This window comes from Mytilus edulis, chromosome 4, assembly GCF_963676685.1.
Source record: "Mytilus edulis chromosome 4, xbMytEdul2.2, whole genome shotgun sequence".
NCBI lineage: Eukaryota > Metazoa > Mollusca > Bivalvia > Mytilida > Mytilidae > Mytilus > Mytilus edulis.
Genome location: NC_092347.1, coordinates 72,283,689 through 72,302,432, shown reverse-complemented (window position 1 = coordinate 72,302,432; position 18,744 = coordinate 72,283,689). Strand labels below are relative to the sequence as shown.

At 32.7% G+C, this 18,744-nt stretch overlaps 1 protein-coding gene across 1 annotated transcript in view; it reads right to left on the bottom strand.

Annotated features, from left to right (window-relative positions):
- LOC139520410 (uncharacterized) overlaps positions 1–15,533 on the bottom strand; it is a 53,733-nt gene extending 38,200 nt beyond the window's left edge. Inside the window, exons 1-2 of the mRNA XM_071313005.1 lie at positions 15,286–15,533; positions 393–480 (exon numbers count right to left, since the gene is read on the bottom strand). Of these exons, the coding sequence (XP_071169106.1) occupies positions 393–480; positions 15,286–15,331 (134 nt within the window). The 5' untranslated portion in view covers positions 15,332–15,533. The remainder of the gene's footprint in view (positions 1–392; positions 481–15,285) is intronic.
- Positions 15,534–18,744: the final 3,211 nt, after the last annotated feature.

The following is an 18,744-nucleotide window of genomic DNA, read 5'->3' as shown; positions in this document are numbered from 1 at the left end:
AATTGTTTTTTTGCCAACAGTATTTCTCTAAAATGTCTTTGATTTTTGTCAAAAGCACAGAAAAAGGGAATAAAATATTTATATAAAGGCAATCACTCTTATAAAGATTTTTGTAAAAGCTAACAGACGATGGTGGACGACAAGTGATGAGAAAAACTCACTAGGCCCTTTGAGGCAGGTGAGCTAATAAGGAGATGTGGTGTAACTGTCAATGAGACAACTATCCATTATTAAAGACCAAAGGACAAATTTTTCATGTTTACTAAGTTCCAAACCAATCCCGTTTACATATATGTACTTTATTATCATTTATCATAAATTTCTGAGTTACTCTTTTTCTCAAAAACAAACAACACAAATCTGTGAGTTTATGATGGATGATAGATACTTACGCACATTGTGCCTGCAGATTTTCACTATCAGTCATATGTGTAGATAAACATGTTGATATTGCCTGTCTGTCACAGGCTCCATTTACAACTGTAAGAAGAAAAAGAAAAAAATATTCATCACATTATATTTGCTAAAGCAAAGGTTTAATTTGTTCTTATTATCAAATTCCACAACTCTGGGATTTTTTATATGATGCTGTAAACCATACCAGAAGACTCAATTACAACCACTTTTGCCAATTTTACATGTAAGTAAATCTACAATACAATTAGTGGTAATAAGGATAAATCAAACTTATCTAAAACAAAACACAGTCCCATAGGGTGCCATCCACAATTACCCACATGTGCAAAAGGTGCTGGAAAAGGCATTTGCAGTATATTTAAGCAATACCCATGTGTACAAATGTTCCCCCTTTTGAACTAGTACAAGGTATTAGATCCTTTTTTAAATCTAAAGTCTGACCCTTCATGCTCTATTGCAGCTATCTTGGTATCATTCTTACTTGATTCGTCAATACTGTGGATTCATTTATTTTCGTGGATTGAGGAAAACCAGCATTTTCGTGGGTATTTGATTTCGTGGTTTTGCCAATCTCTGCATACAAAGCGTATAAAAATGTGTAATTCGTTGAATATTTGAATTCGTGGTTCACCTGTACCCACGAAAACAACGAAAATTGGTATCCAACGAATAATAATGAATTCACAGTATATAATGTAAATTTGAACTAATAAACAAGAGGCTCTCAAGAGCCTGTGTCGCTCACCTGTATCTACTGTGGTTTTGGAAATCATGTAACTAAGGTTAAAATCATGATAAATAGTATTAGATACCCCAATAATGATTGAGACCAAGTTTGGTTTAATTTGGCCCAGTAGTTAAATTAAAAGCAGGTCATTATAGCTATATAGTGCAGTCTTACAATAGTTACTGAAGACCCCTTATCATTATTTAAATTAATGTTCAAGTTGTGACCATTTGTGATTGTTTTTTAACAATTTTCCCATAGACTTCTGTATAGTAAAACCCTTTATCATGATCTGTTTAATTCTATTTTCAGCCATGGCAGCCATGTTGGTTAGATGCAGGGTCATCGGATATTATATATTTTGTAATCAAGATACCCTTAACTGGAAATTGTGGCTAAGTTTAATTCTATTTGGCACGGTAGATTAAGTGGAGAAGATTTTTTATTTAAAAAAAATGTTAAAAATTGACTATAAAAGGCAATAACTCCTTAAGGGGTCAATTGATCATTTTGGCCATGTTGACTTATTTGTAGATCTTTTTTTTTTATTTTTTACTTATTTTTTCAATAGTCAGGATTTTACGTCACCCTTTCAGCACCACCTGACTTAAAGGTGTTACAGGGTTTCAAGTATATAACATCAAAAGACTATTGTTTTACCAAGTTATACACAAACTAAAATATAAATTATTTGAAAATCTCATTTTTTTTTCTCTGATTCTCTCTCTCTCTCTTTTTCTCTTTTTTCACAATCTCTTTATATAGAAATATCTATAGATTATTTAATAGGGGAAAAAAAGGTTTACATGTGCTATATATGCATATATATTACATGTTGTTTGCTCTGTTCCATAAATAGGTCAAAAAGATATATATTGATACAAATTTGGTTGTTAGATTACCATTCAGAATAAATAATTAGCATAGGGGCCCAAAGTTATTCAAGTTTAAAAACTTTGTTGTATTTTCTTGCTGTATATAACTGTAAGTTATAAAAGTTTTTCAGTCTATTTTTTAATTCAATTACATTTGGAAGCCTTTCTTCTAGCTTGCATTTATCTATGTATTTTTTGGCAAAAATTACAAGAAAACTTAAAAATAAGCTTTCTTCTACAAAACCAAGAAAAAAGTTTTTTTTGTTAAATTCAATGTTATAAACATAGAAATTTTTCAGACAAGCACAAAACAAATATAAAAAATTTGATGTCAATGGACAATCATAAAATAAACATCCAATAGTTTCATCTTCACACCTACAAAAAGAACATAACTTTGTATCTTTGATTTTAATCTAAAATATAAAATGTATTTGTAGGAATAATCCTATGTAAAAACTTATATTGGAAATTATACAAATATGTATCTCTACAACCTTTCTGAAGTATACAAAAGTATTTCTTCCAGTCTTCAATGTTAGAATGTAGATCATCCTCCCATTTTGAAAATTTTACAACTGGAGGATATGTACATTTTACAATAAGATTATTATATATGAATTTGATATTTTTACTGCTAGTAAATTATCATGTGGAGTAAAATTTTCTAAGTCAGTATCAGTGTTTTCTCTTATACACTATTTTACCTCCCATCTCTTATATAATGGAAAAATCTTCTGTTTTTACAAAATTCAAGCTCATTGACATCAGTTTTAACATGTGGTTTAGACGAGTGTAAAACTTGAAAGACATTTTTCCAAAAAGGATTGCTGAGTTGATTTCCAATCTCAAAAAGTTTGAAGTTTTGTAAAGAAAAAGATCTTGCACCTCCAAATTTATTCAATATAATCTTAAGAATATTTTGCCAGTTCCCATTCAAATTTGCAAAAAAATCGCCTCACCCAACCGACTTTAAGATAAAAGTTGAAAGATTGTAAATGAACCATTTTCAAACAAAATTTCCCTCCTTTTTATCTGCAATCAGTGTATCATGTTTGATTTTTTCTGTTTTTCGCATCCCATATAAAATTAAAGAATAATCTGTTGATTTCATTCAACATGGATTGACATATATTAGGTAAAGATGTAAGCAAATGAATCAATTTTGGAAGTGCAAGAGACTTATGGTGACTTGAAAAACACCGGTATCACTCAGATTACAATTCTACCTTGACAGGTAAGTTTGTATTTAGCCTATAAAATACTTATTTAGCCTTGAGAATTGAAAGGTCAGTTTCCCATTCATACAATAGAGGTTGATAAATTTGGCTTCATGCCATTTACCTTGTCCAAAATTAAGGTCACTTTATTGTTATTGTGATATTGTTAAAGTACAAAAGGACCCTATATTCTGACCAATACTTAAAACTTTGTGCATCTTGATTTAATTGTTAAATATCTGTTAATGTTGAATTTTAGGGGTTATTTTAGGCCTTTTAATTGCATATTTCTTTTAATACATGGTAGTTTTTTTTTATATCTGAAAAAAAACTACCATGTATTAAAAGAAATATGCAATTAAAAGGCCTAAAATAACCCCTAAAATTGCTTGACTGTTATAGAAATAGACTATGCTTGCAGGGTCTTGTTTTTTGTTTACACCAAATCTGACAGATTATTATTAAGTTGCAAAATATTTTAAATGAGAGCTGAATTTTTTTCTATCTTTAAATGTGCATTGAACAATGTTGAAGGTTAAAATAATCATAATGTGAACAAGAATGAAAAAAACATCTTGGTCCCAAAAAAACCCATCATCAACCAGGATATAATATTCCAAATTTTAATTTATTATACTAATATCAGTTGAAATCTCAAGCCACTATTTTGCATGTTTACAATGTAGGTCATGTCCCAACAGAAAATCAATGAATTTGACAGTACAATGTATTCTTAGCACAAACACATAAGGTCACTGTGAAATAGACATCTAGGGCAAGAAACAATCAGTTATACCAAACCAGTTTGACTAGATGTCTAGTTTAAAACCAGTTTGACTAGATGTGTCCTATATTTTGACAATGTAAATGACATGAGGACCTGCATGGGTTTTTTAATATCTGTATTCTTTAAATTTTTAGGGCATTTTTCTTTTAATAGCCTTAAAAATAACTCTCATTCTGTAAAGCAAATTCTCATGAAAATGATTTTACTATATAGTCTTTCTGTTACAAGATTATTTATCAATTCTGTACATTGATCATTATATTATCAGTATTGCATTACAGTTACCTAAGTTACCTTTTTATTTTGCACAGTTATTCTTTATACTTTTGCACCGCATTATTCTCTATTCTTTATATTGTTGTTCATTTTCTCTATTCTCCATTTTTTGTTGCTATTACATTTATTCTCTATTCTGTAAACCCCATTCTGACCCTTATAGGTAAACTTCTATTGTATGAATGGGATAAACTGACCTTTCAATTCTCAAGGCTAAATAAGTATTTTATAGGCTAAATACAAACTTACCTGTCAAGGTAAAATTGTAATCTGAGTGATACAGCTGTTATTCAAGTCACCATAATAACAGTAACCTTCCCAAGTAGTGTCCGTAGCTACCTATGCTGCCAACTTTTCAACAATTTTGAAATATCAACAATATTTGCTCTGAAATTCAAACTGGGCATACACTCTGGATCTAAAGAGAAATTTAATCCTAAAACCTTTAAAAGTTTGAACAGGACCAGCTTAGATTTTTTTCAGGACATAAAACCAGGTCAGAATATCTTTTTTGGCCATTTTGACCTATTTGTAGATCTTACTTTGCAGAACAATTTTGCTGTTTACAGTTAATCTCCATCTGTAATGATGTTCAAGATAATAACCAATAAACAGCTGCACCATTAGTGCATGATACATCCATCATGTTTTCTAAGATTAAAGTTAAATAACTTCTCAATGTCATATCAGAAATTTATGAAAAACTAAAGGGAGTTACCTTAAAAGATATAAACCAGGCACCAAAGCACTAGGAATTGTTCGAAAACTGGAAAATCACCCTTTTTTAATGAATAAAACCCAATAACTTGGAAAAGTAGAATCTAAAATTTCTTAAAATCAAAAGAAAACTTACATCAATAGATATAAATGATATTTTAATTGAATAAAACTCCATTTCTCAGAGACATAAAATCTAAAATTTATGAAAAACGGAAGGGAGCTCACCACAAAAAATATATACAATTCACCAAAGTTTCATGCAAATTGGGTAAAGCATTTTTGAGTTAATGTTCAACATGTTAATGACAGACAGACAGATGGTCCGAGACCACCATTGTTGTCCCTTGATTTTCGTTGTTCACAAATATAGTCCCTAGTGTTGACAGTGGGTTACTTGCCATTAATTTTTATACCCCTTCCAAATTTATTTCTCCATGTTTTATGCCTCAAATTGCAAGGAGGGGGGTAAAATTACACTTTAAAAAATTTGGGTCCAGAATTTTAAAGGAAAGTAGTGATTTGGTCCAGGTAAAAAAGGTTGAAAAATAGCACTTCGGAAGCTGTCAAAAGATTTCAAGACGCCCTAAAGATAAAATTGTCCATATTTTGAGTTTGAGGCGATGAAGTTTTCTATAATTTTGATATAATTTGTCCCAAAAGTAGTACAACACACTGTAAAAGTTTCTTTGAGAAAGCAAAGGTGGGATTTTTTTTATTTTCATTTATGTTCTAAAAGAAATGCACTACGAAATAATTGTGGTCTCTGACCAGATGGACAACAGTATACCATAATGCGTCCCGTAAACAGCCTTGTTAAAATTTACGGAACGTATAAAAACTGCAAAATGTCTGGAAATTTCAGGGCAGATAGATCTTAACCTGATGAACATTTTCTATTTATAGCCATGTTTGATGGAAGGTAGGGTCATCTAATTTTTTTTTTACCTCCCTTACACTGCTTTTAAATTGTCCATCAGGCCTAAAATAAAATTTCATTTGTTTGGCATTGCCGCCCGACCCACTGAAAAACTTGCCGCCCAAATAATTTTATTGGGTTTCAGAAATTTATTTTTTTTTATTTAAAAAAAATCGAAATTGTGCCGGAATTTGATCGTATCCGCCGAGTTTGTTCCTGGCTTTACTTATTTCAAATCACGATCTTTAACGCGCTTGCCTTACACTGTATTGGGAGCAAACATTCAAATGACATGGAATAGAAAAAGTCTGCCAAAAGTAATGTCAAAGAGGCCGACAGGGGAAAGCATCTCGATCCCTATGCTGCAATGCATTGGTCAAGGGAGATGGATTTAATCAAAAATCAAAATTTCAGCTATTCTTTGAAAGAAACATTCTGAGACACCTTGTAGAGGACTCAAATTTTATCTTTTGTAAAGCAGAAACAGATGATGTCTGCTCGACTTTGTCGCTTCATGAGATAGAAGTTTTTCACCGGGACATCACAGAACAAATATGCATGGCTCTTAAATTTGTTGAATACCGTATGCGTGGCTCTTACATTTGTTGAACTTATTAAATATTTGAAATTTATCATTGACAAATTTTCCCTTGAACCAGAGAACAATGTATCTACTATAGTCAGAACCACAATGATGCATTCAAGATAATTATGGCTGTAATCACCAAATCTTAAAGACCAAAATGGTCCCAGATTTACAGGTTATAGTAGTTTTGGACCAGTAGATGCTAGCCTGGTACAAAACATACATATTTTAAAGACTAGCATCTTGTGTCAATTGAAGTACTTCCCCCCTTTTCTTCTTAACATGAATAAGATAATTCTTAAAACATAAAAGATACTGACAGAAACATATTTATAAACGTATCTTGTGTACTAGTGATGAATAAAATCCCCTCCTTTTCCACAATTCTAATGGCTCATTAATTTATCTGTATTCATGTAATGCATGTCCAGATTTCTGTTAATCAAACAAGCATTACATCCCATAATTTATTTATCTGCAAAAATTGTCTGTCCTGCTGCATATTTCCATTTTGAATTTAACATACGTTTTAAACCTAGCCCTGATAAACCTTGCACTTAATTATATTAGTATAAACACCATGTCTATTTGTGCCAACCTTTCAAATTTTTAATATTTTGCTATCCTAATTTGGTACAGATCCTTTATCCTCAAAACTTATCAGGGGCAGTAGGCGTGTTTGTATGGTAGTTTGTCACACCTTAGATGTATGATTACTAGCCTCTAGGTATTGGTTTGAGCCCTAGTTGGGCAGTTGCAAAATTAAGGTTTGATTTTCATGTCATATGTGGTAAGGTTAGTCAGTTTCTTAACGCAGGTTGGCGTTTTCCTTCAAGTACTACCGTTTAGTACGCCACTAAAACTGACTGCCATGAAATTACCCATATGGTGTAGAAAGTGATGTTTATAAAACCAAGGCAAACAATCAAAGTTTTAAATCTTTGTCCATTTGTACAAGGAGCCGTAGTGGTTGAGCCATTTAACTTATGGTAATTTTACCAAACTGTGACCACAACTTCAAGATGTGACATCAGGCCTCTGTTCAATGGGCAGTCCCACAATAAACGTTCAATTTTCATGTCATACATCTTATATGGTTAATTTGTCAGTTTCCTGTCTCAGTTCTGTGTTTTTTTCTGGGTACTTTGATTTACTCTGCCAATAAAACTGACTTTCTTGCATGAAATTATCCATATGATATAGAATGTGACATTGACGGTTGACCCCTTTCAAAGAATCCACCAGCATGTACACACAACAATGCTGCAATGCTTTAGACAACATTGGTCTAGAGACTTCATGATTTAAATGTATAAAGCTTTTAAATGTAAAAAAAAAAAAAAAAATCCCTACCTACCTACCCACCTGCTGATAGTGTGGGTCGGCAATGCCAAACAAACAATCTTTTAAGGGTGGCCTCAACCAGGAATCCCTTGTTTTTCCCACTTTTTTGCCACTAATTCCTAAACACATGAACAGTTAAAACCATAACCCCCAAAGCAAATCCTAACCATCCCTTTGTGATATGAAAACTTGTGGTATAATTTCAGATAGATCCACACAGTGTTCCACAAGTTATTGTCTGAAAACTAGGAAAAAAAATGCTTATTTGGGCCCTTTTACTGCCCTTTTTTTCCTAAACTGATAGGACCATAACCCCAAAAATCTATCCCACCCAACCTTCCTTTTGTGGTTATAAACCTTGTGTTTAAATTTCATAGATTTCAATTTACATATACTAAAGTTATTGTGCAAAAACCAAATGTTTTCGGACGATGACAATGAAGACGAAGTGATACCAAAATGCAACTTCAAAACTATTTGCGGTCATATAAAAACTGCAAAATTTCCTTCTGGCCAGGCGAGCAAAAAGGTGGTAGGGTCTTAACATGTATTGTTAAAAATCTTTGATTAGAAAATATAAAAAAAATATATTTCTACCTATGTAAGTTCCCCTTAGGTACACTCTATATAATAGCAGATCAAAAGTATGTACATGTATAGGTATATAATAATATACTGTTAGATATACACTAGTAAACAGATTAGTTTACAGGTTGTTATATGAACATGAAACAGAAAGACATTTATATGTACATGATCCTGTCTTGACATTAATAGTCCATGGAATTTAACCCTAGCTTTCCGCATGACAACATTATACATGTTATAAGTCCACTACTATCACAATATCTTTTGGGCAACTAGTATAAGATAAGATAAGATAAGATATTTTTATTTCCAATTATGGGCCCCAAAGGGCATAAACATTACAACATCAATAATTTTTTTCATAATACAATACAAACAATGAATGCATTATTATATAAAGTGGATTTTATGGCAGGTACAACATTATGAGCTAATTTTAAAATTAAATCTATGCACTTGTTTTTTTTAGGCTTGGTTGCTGCCTTTTTTTAAGAGATTAATTTAATCTTCTTAATAAGTTTGAGTGTGACCCCAAAACTGTCCAATATCAATTAGTTTGGATCCATCGATATCTTAATATAACCTGATCAAATTTAAACTTATAAAAGAAATAATTTCATCCTAAATTTTGTGTATACATATTCAAAATTTACATGCAGGTCATATGTTAATAAATCATCTATTTTAATAGTCTGAAATTTACATTATGTAAAATTTCTTCTTGACACTTCAAAACAAACAAAACTGTACTGAAAACTACACAACTGGCAATGAAACTGTATGATATATGTTATAATCAAAGCCCCTCGGCATTATCATGAATTATGATCAAACAACTAATTACATGGAATGTACGTTTCATCAACATTTATCTATGAGATAAATGGCTGCATAAATAAAATTACTTCTATTCATGCTATTTGTGAGGTTCTGATGGGAAATGGTATTATTTTTTCTCCATAGGCGATAATCCTTATATTTTCTAAAATTAAAACTTAATTAATATGTTAGAAAAACCTGCAAAATAAAGTTATGTGTGATATGAGTACTTATTACTGATAGTCTGTTTAAGAAATTGAGGTCAAATGGTAACATGACCATCTTAAAAAATGGAACTAGTTTATAACATATCCATATCCAGCATCATTTTTTAAGAAATTTATGAAAATTTGGAAGATATTCTGAATAATTCTCAAGTACATGTTTCAATGTGTTTAAAAATTATGTCCTAATTATACAAACAAAGGAGTGAAAAACATATTATATCCTTGAAATCAATCATAGCACTCCTTTACCTGTCTTCGGTAAACAAAAGGCCAACCTAAGGATGGGAAAATGTTATACTACTTTTTCTCCTGAGAAGCAAGCACCACAAATTTTCAAAAGACAAGCTCAAATGCCTGCAATAATAAAATAACTGCAATTGTTTTAGGCTCTTAAACTAAACAATTTCAAATTGCAATGCTCATTTTCAAAAATACTATTCATTTTTAGAACTGGTAATCATTAATGGAGCCTCCCATCCCACTGAAATTCTTAACATTCTGTTAAACATGTACAACAGTTCATTAACTTTTTTGGAAAAACCCATCAAAAATTGAATCACTTCTGACCGACATTAAGGGCGCCTAGATTTATAGTTCTATATACTTTTAATCTTATGTTTAAGTTTTATATATAAGTATAATATGACTATTGGGCACTTCAAAACTTTCAAATAGTGTCCAATTTCTGAAGATCTCAACCTAATTATATCATCAGTGATCACAATTACATGTACACACCCTATTGAAATGTCATTCACCAGCTTGAAAGGACTGAGCTTGTATTTCTGGACAATTCAATGTTGTAGGCAGAAAATTTGCAATTTAAAAACAAGCAAAATATCAAATACTTGAGACTTGGTTAATGTATATACAATGTAGACACCTAGATTAGTTTACTACATAAAAATATATCTGTACTTCCTGAATTGATATTAATCAAAATATATATGTATCTGTTCCAGTATTTTCTTTTCAAAAAGTTCTGAACTATTTCTCATATATGTTTTTAAACTCCCTATTAACGTTTTACATATATTCACTACATAAACAAACATATGCAAGAGGCCAGTATCAATCACCTACAAATGTAGCAATCAACAAAGAAAGATGATGTCTATTTTCCAATAGAGGACCAGGCTAGGTTAAAGTGTTCCATGGACAAAGTGTGCCATGGACATAGAAAATTGTGCTACTAAGAGGTAAAATGTACTCAGGGCAAAGAGTACTAGGGATAAAGTGTATTAGGGACAAGGTGTTTATAATGACAAAGAGGATAAAATAATAATAGCAACGTTTTTACAGAGTAGCCTATGTTCTCAGCCCATTCACTTGAATTTTCCACATCACTTAAAATACTAGGCATAACTCCTGTAAAAAAAAATAGATCAACAAGGATTTCCAAATTTGTTAGAGATATTTTAGACATATAATTATATATTCAGGGGTCGAAATTGGCGCTGGTCCGATGGTCCGAGACCAGTAGAATTCGCGTCGGACCAGTAGATTTTGTAAGTTGCATAGATGCCAACCCCTTTTTGACTGAATCAGTAACAAACTATCAAATTTTCCGTATTTTTGAAAAGTTTTCAGTAATCATTTATAAACGTGCATTTACCAATCAAAATTACTGACGAGTGGTTGCAAAGTGATGTACACTAAAATTTGTCATTTAACATGTTGTCTGTAGTATGTATTCCATTCATTAATTGTTCAGATGTTCTCGACTCAAACGTTTTTGTTTTGTCAAGGAGAAGTAGAGAAAGGGAAAAAGCTACTTAAATTTTAATAAAATGCAAGTTTGACTCTTCGGAAGTCAATTAGTTACCCAACACTAGGTTGATAACTCCAGAGAAACCGGAAGCATTAGATTGGCGTTTTCTAAATACTGGACCCGGACGGAAAAGTAATGATAAAAATCTGCGTTTTACAAAATTGAACGTCGATGATTGGGAATCCGTAACTATGCAACTTTGACCGTAATAGCGTAGTTTATATCGCAAAATCGGAAAAACTACGGAAAAATTGTAATAGTTGGCATCTATGAAGTTGGTGGTCTGGCGGACCAGCAGAAATTTGTCGATAACAATCACTGATTGCATCGTTATCTCGGTTTGTTTACAAAACAAAATTACTTGCGAAAACTAGTCTTCAATAAATAGGGATAAACTACATGGTAAAAAATGCAGTCTATTGTTATGCATTTACTTTTCTACATTGGCTAGAGGTAAAGGGGGAGGGTTGAGATCTCATAAAAATGTTTAACCCCAACGCATTTTTGCGCCTGTCCCAAGTCAGGAGCCTCTGGCCTTTGTTAGTCTTGTATTTTTTTAATTTTAGTTTCTTGTGTACAATTCGGAAATAAGTATGGCGTTCATTATCACTGAACTAGTATATATTTGTTTAGGGGCCAGCTGAAGGACGCCTCCGGGTGCAGGAATGTCTCGCTACATTGAAGACCTGTTAATGACCTTCTGCTGTTGTTTTTTCTATGGTCGGGTTGTTGTCTCTTTGACACATTCCCCATTTCCATTCTCAATTTTATTTCAATTCCAGGGTACTGGGGGTACTAAGTATTACAATTGATCAAGTTAATTAATATCTCAAGTGAGCGTGCATCATAACAACAAAAAATGTGGAAATTTTTAAGAGTTAAACCGCTGGACAAAAAAATTAAATTAGTGACAACCAAAAGTAAGATCGGAAATCGACAAAAGGAAAAGTAATATAAAAAATCCTCGGAAAAAGATAGCAAATGGTTAAATTATATAGTCCATCGCAATGTAATGACTTGTGTTATATGTGAAAAATTTGCAGTGACAGACATAGATCAGAAATGTATTTTTGTAACATGATCTTCAAATTTTGAGTTACAATGTAGATTCTAAATCTGTACTTGCTCATGCCCAACAAATCTACGGGAATAAAGGAGAGGAAAGCACTTTCTTGACTAACATACATGTATGTAAAAGAAAGTATTATCCAAATAAACGTCTATCATTTATATAAATAAGTGTTTGTCAAATTAATGTCATTTTTGCAGGACCAGTAGATTTGGAGCCGGACCAGTAGATTTTCAGCCCACTGGTCCGGCTGGCCTGTACACAAAAAAGCTTAAATACTACCCCTGTATATTTCATAAAACTTTAATAAACAAAACCAGTCTGTGATCTCTTGACAAGTTTGTTTACTTTTCATTAACATTTCACTCTCCCCAAAAATTGCAGTCAGATAATGATAATGTTAACCTGCATGAATGTCATAAATATCATTTATCTTGATTATCTAAATCTGGGCTTATAAGATAAATGGGGAATGTATCAATGCCAGGGACACAGATGATGCCCCAATATAAAGGGACATAACTCAAAAATGGTACCAAAATTCAAGTTTTGTGGTAGTAAATTCCAGTGGCAAATTAAACACTGTGAATAAGTTTCATTATATATGGTTGAGGGAAAGAAAATTTAGAGAACAGGGCATAACTCTAGAACAGTAAATATGAAGCCTCCAAAATTCAAACTTGATTTGTTATGGGATAATAAGAATTGTGTATTAGATTCATACATTTGGTAAAGGCATAGTAATAAAGTAAAGACATGAAAGAGAATTGAAACGAAAAAATTCTGCAATTTTTTTTCATTTGGAAAGGGAAAAACTCTAGAAAGGTTAAAGTGACGCCAACAAATTTAAAAAAAAAATTATCTGTCTGTTGCACTAATGACATGGTGCAAAAGTGTCATAACATTCTGTTTAGGCAAACTAGAGAGATCTGAAACCAATTTCTGGAATGATGTACAGATGGACAAGGGTAAAAATGTAATACCCCCTCCCCTAAACAAAAGAAATGTGTGACCTTGTCTTTGGTTTCTAGATATCTCAAACTGTGAGTGCCAGGCCAGCCTCCCTTTGGATCCTAGACTATCTCAAACTGTGAGTGCCAGGTCAGCCTCCCTTTGGATTCTAGACTATCTCAAACTGTGAGTGCCAGGCCAGCCTCCCTTTGGATTCTAGATATCTCATCAAACTGTGAGTGACAGGCCAGACTCCCTTTGGATTCTAGACTATCTCAAACTGTGAGTGCCAGGTCAGCCTCCCTTTGGATTCTAGACTATTTCAAACTGTGAGTGCCAGGCCAGCCTCCCTTTGGATTCTAGATATCTCAAACTGTGAGGGCCGGGCCAGCCTCCCTTTGGATTCTAGATATCTCAAACTGTGAGTACAAGGGCAGCCTCCCTTTATGTCTATGAGGATTTTCTCAAAAACTTGTAACCACCATATCAGTTTTTAAACAACCCCTAAATTATTTCATCAACGTAAAACTATAACAAAACTGACTAAAACACATTTGATACTGTCACTTTGTTCACTGACAAATTTCTAACAGGCAATCATGGTAACAGTAAACACCAACTGAATATAAAATACTAGAACCAGACTTGTGAAAACACAATTTTACAGGATTGTGAAATAAGAAGAATATACATGTATGCACCCATATCAATTTTTCACCAAATTTAAATTAAAACAAGCCATTTCATTTGCATCAAGATAGTGTAGAGAATAACTCTTGTGTGCAAACTAGTGAAAAGTTTCAAAACATTATGAATCTCTATTCTAATATAATTATTTTGACATTTGTGATGCCTTTCTTCGTTTGTAGGAAGGTGTCACAGAAAAAAATTTAAATAGCCTTACAAGTTGTCGTCTATTATTTAGACTGGTGACATTTCTGTTCCAGTATAAGATTTTCATATGAAACTTCAGTGTAAACTGACAATTTTAGATGTAACAAGGAGTAATTCCAATGGAAATTACATGCTCTATCTTACACAAGCACAACCTAGGAATATATATTTGTACACATGCAGAGGCCTAGGGGCCCAGGTCTCCCCTTTTTAGGGAAAATTTTAATTGATAATATAGGAAATCACTCAAGCATGACCAGAGCGCGCCCCCTTTTAGTCAGTCAGTGGGCCTCACTTGTGAGAATTTCTGGATCCACCACTGACATGTGTATAACTATGGTACCGTATAGCTGAGACTACCATATAACACAGTCTGATCACTGTATAGCAACTGTTGGTTAATGACTTTTCCAGATTCTGATTAACTATTTAAATAATTTGATCCCTCAAGAAATGTCCATTGAAGTATTCCAATGTCTATTTACTAAGAAACAATCTGGTACAAAATAATAAGTGCAGAAAGTGGTAAAATTCTAGGACTATAAATATATTTAACCATAAATGTTAGTGTATTAATCACCTTAATAGTACCATATCATAAAATGTGTACATGTAGCTTAAATTTGAGCTCAAATCTGTTGCCTATATCTAATTAACTGCACTCTTTCATCTTTTCCAAAATAGATGACATAAATAAAATGCATGACATATTCTTTTAGTGAGTCAATATTGTTTTAGATTGTTTAAGTCAGTGTTTTTAAATTAATAGCAAAGGAAGATAACTCTTGTTTTATTAAAACCATCGATTAAACGAGCACCTGCAAACATAGAGCATGATGATGATTCACCTTATGGCTATTTAAATAGCACATATATATAAGGAAATATACCTGTGTGTACATATATGAAAAGCATGCAATGTGACAACTGAATAAATGCAATGATTTTAACATTTCCATATTTCCAGCGACACACCCTTCTTCGAAAATGTGCCGGTATAATAATGGAATTTACATGCACATGTGCATCAACTGAGACATTATTAAGTTTTTGAAGATGAAATTGTTATGTTTATATTTATGAAAGTCAATAAATTACCTGCAATAAATGTACAAACTACTGCAAAGATAATTTCTCTATTCATGATGAATTAATTAGCAGTCTACTCTTTGTTATTCGTCCGGCTTTCTTCCTTTTACAACACAGTCTGCAGTCGGCGCCAAGAAAGTTCGATAACTCTATACCGTACTTGATCCACTAAACATCAATGATTAGTCTGTGAATGAACTGCCGTACGCCTACGCCGGTGACCTAGCTGGGAATTTTTGTGTATTCTTGTCTCTTGTGAGGAGTTGTCTCATTAGGCAATAGCAATCATACCACATCTAAAAAAATTAAAGTCACCTTTTGAACTAGTTACTTTTTTACTAACCTAATCCAGAAACATATATATATATGACCCATATATGTCTCTGCCTAATCTTAGTCTTGGCTAGGACTATTATAGTATAATATTTAGTCCCGGGTCTTGAGCTTTAATATTATATTATTGTATTATGAGTACATACGGTGAATATCATTATCTGATATTCATCGCTTTTTGAGATGTCTAAAATATCTGGGATATATTGGAAATAAGAATTAGAAGACTTTGTTTTGACGCAAAATTGGCTTTAAATTTATCTTTATTACATGCTTGGGTAATGCAAAATTGTACCTGTATTTGATAGTATTTGCTTGAAGTATTTGTAATAGACGACATGATTTTCTACGGCAAAGTCACATGCCGGCCCTCTTTACTATTGCCGGTGTAGGTGTTTGCTTTTATATTTTGATGTGTTTGTATTAAATTTTATCACTTATTTGACTCTTTATTCTGTTTTAAGTTTTCCGATATTATAATAACGGTAGTTTTAATACCACGATTGCAAGGAGTTGTATAGTCTCACTATTTTTTCTTGTAGTAAGCTGTTATTTAGGTGGCCCGTAGGTAGGCACTGACATCAACAATTTTCATTTATGACCCCAAGGATTTGTAACTATACAGATCCTTGCATGGTGACTATATATAGAAGCAGGCTTCTGCATAAGCTTAAGCATACTGGCCTTGAAAGATTTATTAAAAGTCTGTTATACATAATAACAATACAACATAAGCTCTTATATTGTGTTGTAGATGTAAGCTATTGAAACGAGTCTTTTTTTCATGGTAGGACGTATAATTTTAATCAGTAATGTCAGTGACATATGTTCTGGTCATGTACTCGAGGTCATGTGGGGAAGAATGACTTCATCTTTTTAATTTTTTATGAGCTCAATTAGTCATGTGCACTTGTCACACTTTCAGCCAAGTCGAAATCTATACTTATAAAATTGAGAAAGGAAATGGTGAATATGTCAAAGCGACAACCACCCGACCATAGAGCAAACAACATTTTAACTGAGCACAGGCATCGTTCTATAGCAATAAATTGATTTCTTTTAGTTTATTATAATGAGGTTGATCACCCGTTGCTTAAAGCTCATATGATAGATTATGTATCCTAGGATAAAATAGATAGTAATTTTTAAGTCTATATATTTGACTGATTAATATTTGTATTCTTGTCAGTAAAAGGTAATGGGTATGGCGAGGCAAACCCTGATATATCATGTTGAAAATAAAATTCTTTGGGATTTGCCATCATTTACCTACATCAATTATTATTTATAAGCTAATCTGATAAGAACGGTGCGATAACCATGAGTGTACATATTGATTGGATTACTAGTTTAAACATAACATACAAATAAGTATTACGTATTAAGACTTCAACAATCTATATAGTATGGCATACAGTATGTGTACCTTAATTCTACCACAGTAATACTAATCAGTTGGTATTTTAATTAAATCACATATTAGCATTGATTGATTTCCGTTACAGCCAAATTCTTACACGTTAATAAATCATTGAAAGATTGGCCAATTGATTGCTGTTTGCTTAAAGTCCAGTGGCAAGTATTTCATGCGTTTTCAGGACGAACACAAAATTAAGACTGATAATCCAACAGACAGAATCAGAATTTTGGTATGTCGACCGAATTTGCCCTGTTTTGAAATCGCCTGATAAAGCCCCTTGTCGTGTTATTGCTTTCTAGCTTGTTGATATCTGCTACATTGTAAATGTTCCATTCTCTTACTGTGTATTCTACGTTTATCGTATAAGTGAATTGTATATATATGCAGTTTTCTTTTATTACTGCGGGCAGTACGAAAGGTTCCTTCTGGAAAGAAACTAGGGTAGAATTTGCCTTTTGGCTACATTTGTGCGTGTCCAATTTAGATTCGCTGAAAGTCTACTCCTAAAATATATGGGTTGATGTTAACTTGTTGGGGAATCAACAGTATTGAGCGTATACTATCTATGGCTTATCTTTGCTCCGGATAAAGCATATTTTTTTGCATTAAAACGCATTCCTAAGTTGATTGCTCATACGTCTCAGATTGTTTGATCTTCATGATTGTAGTACTATATATTTTAAGGTATGTTGCCGTTTCGATGGTTCTGTATACACTGTAGAGTAAACCAAATCACCAGCGAAAAGTCGTACTGAAGCAATATACAGACAAAGAGTTATTGAACGGGCTCCTTCGCGTTGATGTGACACTATCCAAGGCTTTTGATTGAACGCCCCATCCCAATTAACCAGGAGCCAGGAGGTTATAAATCCCACACAGCCAAACGGCAACGGAGACGCCCCTCTATTGCAAGGGCTTTTAAACCACCAAAAGGCAAAGGGGATTACTACTATGAAGAAACAAGAGTGCACACACTGAAATGTCTCGCATTCTTTACTAATCATTGATATTATTTTGATAGTCCAAAATATAAAGCTTTATTTCAACTGTCAAATAAATTTAACATTAACAAAGAAAACTAAACATTGACCAATGAACCATGAAAATGAGGTCAAGGTCAGATGAACCATGCCAGGCAGGCATGTATACAGCTAACAATTCTTCCATACAACAAATATAGTTGACTTATTGCTTATAGTTTAAGAAAAACAGACCATAACACAAAAACTTAACACTGAGCAAATAACCATGAAAATGAGGTCCAGGTCAAATAAAACCTGCGTGACTGACATATAGATCATAAAATATTTCCATACACCAAATATAGTTGATCAATTGCATATAGTATTAGAAAAAAGACCAAAAATCAAAAACTTAACTTTGACCACTGAACCATGAAAATGAGGTCAAGGTCAAATAAAACCTGTGTGACTGACAAATAATTCATAAAATATTTCCATACACCAAATATAGTTGACCGATTGCATAAAGTATTAGAAAAAAAGACCAAAACTCAAAACTTAACTTTGACCACTGAACCATGAAAATGAGGTCCAGGTCAGATGAAACCGTCAGTTGGACATATACACCTTACAGTCCTTCCATACATCGAATATACTAGACCTAATGCTTATAGTATGGACTTAACCACCAAAACGTAACCATGTTCACTGATCCATGATATGAGGTCGAGGTCAAGTGAAAACTGTCTGACA